Genomic DNA, 7,118 nt, shown 5'->3' with positions numbered 1-7,118 from the left:
GGGAGTGTTTGATGGGACAGTTGTGGCTATAACTATAACTATAACATTAAGAAATAGCGGGACATCGAGATAGGAATAGTGCAATCCAGCAGAGGCAACATGGATTCATGAAGGGGAAATCATGTTTAACTAACTTACTGGAATTCTTTGAGGATATAGCGAGCATGGTGGATAGAGGTGTACCGATGGATGTGGTGTATTTAGATTTCCAAAAGGCATTCGATAAGGTGCCACACAAAAGGTTACTGCAGAAGATAGAGGTTCGCGGGGTCAGAGGAAATGTATTAGCACGGATCGAGAATTGGCTGGCGAACAGAAAGCAGAGAGTCGGGATCAATGGGTCCTTTTCGGGTTGGAAATCGGTGGTTAGTGGTGTGCCACAGGGATCGGTGCTGGGACCACAACTGTTTACAATATACATCGATGACCTGGAAGAGGGGACAGAGTGTATTGTAACAACATTTGCAGATGACACTGAGATTAGTGGGAAAGCGGGTTGTGTTGAGGACCACAACTGTTTACAATACACATCGATCACCTGGAAGAGGGGACAGAGTGTATTGTAACAACATTTGCAGATGACACTGAGATTAGTGGGGAAAGTGGGTTGTGTAGAGGACCACAACTGTTTACAATACACATCGATGACCTGGAAGAGGGGACAGAGTGTATTGTAACAACATTTGCAGATGACACTGAGATTAGTGGGGAAAGTGGGTTGTGTAGAGGACCACAACTGTTTACAATACACATCGATGACCTGGAAGAGGGGACAGAGTGTATTGTAACAACATTTGCAGATGACACTAAGATTAGTGGGAAAGTGGGTTGTGTAGAGTACCACAACTGTTTACAATATACATCGATGACCTGGAAGAGGGGACAGAGTGTATTGTAACAACATTTGCAGATGACACTAAGATTAGTGGGAAAGTGGGTTGTGTAGAGGACACAGAGAGGCTGCAAGGAGATTTGGATAGGTTAAGCGAACGGGCTAAGGTTTGGCAGATGGAACACAATGTCGGAAAGTGTGAGGTCATCCACCTTGGGGGGAAATAAAAAACAGTAAAAGGGGAATATTATTTGAAGGGGGGAGAAATTACAACATGCTGAGGTACAGAGGGACCTGGGGGGGTCCTTGTGCATGAATCCCAAAAAGTTAGTTTGCAGGAGCAGCAGGTAATCGGGAATGGGATGTTGGCCTTCATTGTGAGAGGGAATGGAGTACAAAAGCAGGGAGGTCCTGCTGCAACTGTGCAGGGTATTGGTGAGGCCACAGCTGGAGTACTGCGTGCACAGTTTTGCTCGCCTGACTTCAGGAAGGATATACTGGCCTTGGAGATGGGTACAGATACGATTCACGGGGCTGATTCCGGAGATGAGGGGGTTGACCTTATGATGAGAGATTGAGTAGACTGGGGTCTTTCCTCGTTGGGAGCTCAGAAGGATGAGGGGGGGGGTGATCTTGTCGACACATTTAGGGATCGACAAGATCGAGGTTGTTTCCACTGGTCGGGGAGACTAGAACTAGTTGGCACAGCCTCGAAATACGGGGGAGCCCATTTAAAACCGAGTCGAGAAGGAGTTTAATTCTCCCTCCAATCGATCCGTCTCCCTCTGAAACACATGCAGTGACTTGGGCCTGCGACGTCTTTCTGAGGTTGAGAAACTCACAGGTTCAGCACCCTCGGAGTGACCGCCGGGAAGGAGACCAGCACCTGCATGCAGTGCTCCACAGGTACGGTCCCCCGCCAAGGCCCTTGTCCAACGGTCGCAAGACGCCCTTGCTGCTGGACTCCGGGGCCCTCTCGCCAACGCAACGCGCCCGTTGGCCTGCCTTCCTCCCGGCTTGCTGCGACGCCCTGTTTGCGCTCAACAACTGGGCGGATAAGAGGCGACAAGATCAGCCCGAGTCAGCAAGGGCTTGCGGAAGGCAAAGCACGCCCGACAAACCTGGAATTTTTTGTTTGAGGATGTTTTCCAGCAGAGTGGACCAGGGGGGGGGAACCAGTAGATGTGGTATATTGGGGACTTTCAGATGGCTTTCCACAAGGGCCCACACAAGAGATTAATGCGCAAAGTTAAAGCACATGGGATTGGGGGGGTAGTGCGCTGACATGGATCGAGAACTGGTTGGCAGACAGGAAGCAAAGAGTCGGAGTAAATGGGAGAGAGAAAACAGGGAATTATAGACCGGTCAGCCTGACATCGGTAGTGGGTAAAATGATGGAATCAATTATTAAGGATGTCATAGCAGCGCATTTGGAAAGAGGTGACATGATAGGTCCAAGTCAGCATGGATTTGTGAAAGGGAAATCATGCTTGACAAATCTTCTGGAATTTTTTGAGGATGTTTCCAGTAGAGTGGATAAGGGAGAACCAGTTGATGTGGTATATTTGGACTTTCAGAAGGCGTTCGACAAGGTCCCACACAAGAGATTGATGTGCAAAGTTAGAGCACATGGGATTGGGGGTAGTGTGCTGACATGGATTGAGAACTGGTTGGCAGGCAGGGAGCAGAGAGTCGGAGTAAACGGGGGCTTTTCCGAATGGCAGGCGGTGACTCGTGGGGTACCGCAGGGATCAGTGCTGGGGCCCCAGCTGTTTAGAATTGTACATCAATGATTGAGACGAGGGGATTAAATGTAGTATCTCCAAATTTGCGGATGACACTAAGCTGGGCGGCAGTGTGAGCTGCGAGGAGGATGCTCTGAGGCTGCAGGGCGACTTGGACAGGTTCGGTGAGTGGGCAAATGCATGGCAGATGCAGTTCAGTGCGGGCAAATGTGAGGTTTGGTGGTTAAAAACAGAGAGACAGACTATTATCTGACGGGCGACAGATGAGGAAAAGGGGAAGGTGCAACGAGACCTGGGTGTCATGGGACATCAGTCATTGAAGGTTGGCCATGCAGGTACAGCAGGCGGTGAAGGAAGCAAATGGTTATGTTGGCCTTCATAGCGAGGGGATTTGAGTACAGGGAGGTGTTGCTACAGTTGTACAGGGTCCTTGGTGAGGCCACACCTGGAGTATTGTGTACAGTTTTGGTCTCCTAACCTGAGGAAGGACGTTCTTGCTATTGAGGGAGTGCAGCGAAGGTTCACCAGACTGATTCCCAGGATCGTATCAAGAAAGACTGGATCAATTGGGCTTGTGTTCACTGGGAGTTCAGAAGAATGAGAGAGGGGGACCTCATAGAAAGGTCTAAAATTCTGACGGGACGGGACAGGTTAGACGCAGGAAGAATGTTCCCCGATGTTGGGGGAAGTCCAGAACCAGGGGGGTCACACAGTCTAAGGATAAGGGGGTAAGCCATTTGGGACCGAGATGAGGAGAGACCTCTTCACCCAGAGAGTGGTGAACCTGTGGAATTCTCTACCGCAGAAAGTTGTTGAGGGCCAGTTCGTTGGAGATATTCAGAAGGGAGTTAGATGTGGGCCTTACTACTCGGGGGGATCAAGGGGTATGGTGAGAGAGCAGGAAGGGGGTACTGAAGTTGCATGTTCAGCCATGAACTCATTGAATGGCGGTGCAGGCTAGAGGGGCTGAATGGGCCTCCTGTTCCTGTGTAACACACTCGAGGGACTGAATGGGCCTCCTCCTGTTCCTGTGTAACAGGCTCGAGGGACTGAATGGTCCTCCTCCTGTTCCTGTGTAACACACTCGAGGGGCTGAATGGGCCTCCTCCTGTTCCTGTGTAACACACTCGAGGGGCCGAATGGGCCTCCTGTTCCTGTGTAACACACTCGAGGGGCTGAATGGGCCTCCTGTTCCTGTGTAACACACTCGAGGGGCTGAATGGGCCTCCTCCTGTTCCTGTGTAACACACTCGAGGGGCTGAATGGGCCTCCTGTTCCTGTGTAACACACTCGAGGGGCTGAATGGGCCTCCTGTTCCTGTGTAACACACTCGAGGGGCTGAATGGGCCTCCTCCTGTTCCTGTGTAACACACTCGAGGGGCTGAATGGGCCTCCTTCTGTTCCTGTGTAACAGGCTCGAGGGGCTGAATGGGCCTCCTCCTGTTCCTGTGTAACACACGCGAGGGGCTGAATGGGCCTCCTCCTGTTCCTGTGTAACACACTCGAGGGGCTGAATGGGCCTCCTCCTGTTCCTGTGTAACACACTCGAGGGGCTGAATGGGCCTCCTGTTCCTGTGTAACACACTCGAGGGGCTGAATGGGCCTCCTGTTCCTGTGTAACAGGCTCGAGGGGCTGAATGGGCCTCCTGCTGTTCCTGTGTAACACACTCGAGGGGCTGAATGGGCCTCCTGTTCCTGTGTAACACACTCGAGGGGCTGAATGGGTCTCCTGTTCCTGTGTAACACACTCGAGGGGCTGAATGGGCCTCCTGTTCCTGTGTAACACACTCGAGGGGCTGAATGGGCCTTCTAATTCTCATGCTCTCATACTGTCGTGTGCTCAGTCTTGCGAGGGAGGGAGACACGGGCAGATGGAGGCGCGACAGGTGATGGCTTTACCTCCAAGACATGTTTTACCACAGCATCAGTGGTTCCAAAGAGATCGACGCCAGATATGCCCCGAACATCAGTCTCTGCTGCTCCTGGGGAAAGGTTTTTTTTCCGGAGTCCTGCGGGAGAGCGGTGGACAAACAAAAAAAGAGATATCACTGCAAATGGTCAACACCAGCTCCCATTTCTTCTCAACCTGGATCACCGTGCCCAGTTCTGGTCTCCATATACCTGAGTTGGACCACACTGGGAGCACCGTGCACAGTTCTGGTCTCCGTATCCCTGAGTTAGACCACACTGGGAGCACCGTGCACAGTTCTGGTCTCCGTATACCTGGGTTAGACCACACTGGGAGCACCGTGCACAGTTCTGGTCTCCATTTACCTGGGTTAGACCACACTGGGAGCTCCGTGCACAGTTCTGGTCTCCATATACCTGGGTTAGACCACACTTGGAGCACCGTGCACAGTTCTGGTCTCCGTATACCTGGGTTAGACCACACTGGGAGCACCGTGCACAGTTCTGGTCTCCGTATACCTGAGTTGGACCACACTGGGAGCACCGGGCACAGTTCTGGTCTCCGTATACCTGAGTTGGACCACACTGGGAGCACCGTGCACAGTTCTGGTCTCCGTATACTTGGGTTAGACCACACTGGGAGCACCGTGCACAGTTCTGGTCTCCGTATACCTGAGTTGGACCACACTGGGAGCACCGGGCACAGATCTGGTCTCCGTATCCCTGAGTTAGACCACACTGGGAGCACCGTGCACAGATCTGGTCTCCGCATACCTGAGTTGGACCACACTGGGAGCACCGTGCACAGATCTGGTCTCCGCATACCTGAGTTGGACCACACTGGGAGCACCGTGCACAGTTCTGGTCTCCATATACCTGAGTTGGACCACACTGGGAGCACCGTGCACAGTTCTGGTCTCCGTATCCCTGAGTTAGACCACACTGGGAGCACCGTGCACAGATCTGGTCTCCGCATACCTGAGTTGGACCACACTGGGAGCACCGGGCACAGTTCTGGTCTCCGTATCCCTGAGTTAGACCACACTGGGAGCACCGTGTACAGTTCTGGTCTCCATATACCTGAGTTGGACCACACTGGGAGCACCGTGCACAGTTCTGGTCTCCATATACCTGGGTTGGACCACACTGGGAGCACCGTGCACAGTTCTGGTCTCCGTATCCCTGAGTTAGACCACACTGGGAGCACCGTGCACAGTTCTGGTCTCCGTATACCTGAGTTAGACCACGCTGGGAGCACCGTGCACAGTTCTGGTCTCCATTTACCTGGGTTAGACCACACTGGGAGCTCCGTGCACAGTTCTGGTCTCCATATACCTGGGTTAGACCACACTTGGAGCACCGTGCACAGTTCTGGTCTCCGTATACCTGGGTTAGACCACACTGGGAGCACCGTGCACAGTTCTGGTCTCCGTATACCTGGGTTAGACCACACTGGGAGCACTGTGCACAGTTCTGGTCTCCATATACCTGGGTTAGACCACACTGGGAGCACTGTGCACAGTTCTGGTCTCCGTATCCCTGAGTTGGACCACACTGGGAGCACCGGGCACAGTTCTGGTCTCCATATACCTGGGTTAGACCACACTGGGAGCACCGTGCACAGTTTTGGTCTCCGTATACCTGAGTTAGACCACACTGGGAGCACCGTGCACAGTTCTGGTCTCCATATACTTGGGTTAGACCACACTGGGAGCACCGTGCCCAGTTCTGGTCTCCATATACCTGAGTTGGACCACACTGGGAGCACCGTGCACAGTTCTGGTCTCCGTATCCCTGAGTTGGACCACACTGGGAGCACCGGGCACAGTTCTGGTCTCCGTATCCCTGAGTTAGACCACACTGGGAGCACCGGGCACAGTTCTGGTCTCCGTATCCCTGAGTTAGACCACACTGGGAGCACCGTGCACAGTTCTGGTCTCCGTATACCTGAGTTAGACCACACTGGGAGCACCGTGCACAGTTCTGGTCTCCGTATACTTGGGTTAGACCACACTGGGAGCACCATGCACAGTTCTGGTCTCCATATACCTGGGTTAGACCACACTGGGAGCACCATGCACAGTTCTGGTCTCCATATACCTGGGTTAGACCACACTGGGAGCACCGTGCACAGTTCTGGTCTCCATATACCTGGGTTAGACCACACTGGGAGCACCGTGCACAGTTCTGGTCTCCGCATACCTGAGTTGGACCACACTGGGAGCACCGTGCACAGTTCTGGTCTCCGTATACCTGAGTTAGACCACACTGGGAGCACCGTGCACAGTTCTGGTCTCCGTATACCTTGGGTTAGACCACACTGGGAGCACCGTGCACAGATCTGGTCTCCGTATCCCTGAGTTGGACCACACTGGGAGCACCGGGCACAGTTCTGGTCTCCATATACCTGGGTTAGACCACACTGGGAGCACCGTGCACAGTTCTGGTCTCCATATACCTGGGTTAGACCACACTGGGAGCACCGTGCACAGTTCTGGTCTCCGTATACTTGGGTTAGACCACACTGGGAGCACCGTGCACAGTTCTGGTCTCCGCATACCTGAGTTAGACCACACTGGGAGCACCGTGCACAGTTCTGGTCTCCGTATACTTGGGTTAGACCACACTGGGAG

The 7,118-nt window shown here is 53.0% G+C and overlaps 1 protein-coding gene across 3 annotated transcripts in view; it reads right to left on the bottom strand.

The window, feature by feature from the left end:
* Positions 1 to 7,118, bottom strand: part of copa (COPI coat complex subunit alpha) — a 104,345-nt gene that overhangs the window by 72,053 nt on the left and 25,174 nt on the right. For all 3 annotated transcript variants that reach the window (XM_070870026.1, XM_070870028.1, XM_070870027.1), the window contains exon 9: positions 4,477 to 4,586. In XM_070870026.1, coding sequence (XP_070726127.1) covers positions 4,477 to 4,586 — 110 coding nt within the window. The remainder of the gene's footprint in view (positions 1 to 4,476; positions 4,587 to 7,118) is intronic.

Source organism: Pristiophorus japonicus, unplaced genomic scaffold (assembly GCF_044704955.1).
Source record: "Pristiophorus japonicus isolate sPriJap1 unplaced genomic scaffold, sPriJap1.hap1 HAP1_SCAFFOLD_1092, whole genome shotgun sequence".
NCBI classification, from domain to species: Eukaryota; Metazoa; Chordata; class Chondrichthyes; family Pristiophoridae; genus Pristiophorus; species Pristiophorus japonicus.
Note: the sequence above shows the minus strand (reverse complement) of the source record. Positions and strands in the feature narration are given on the sequence as shown.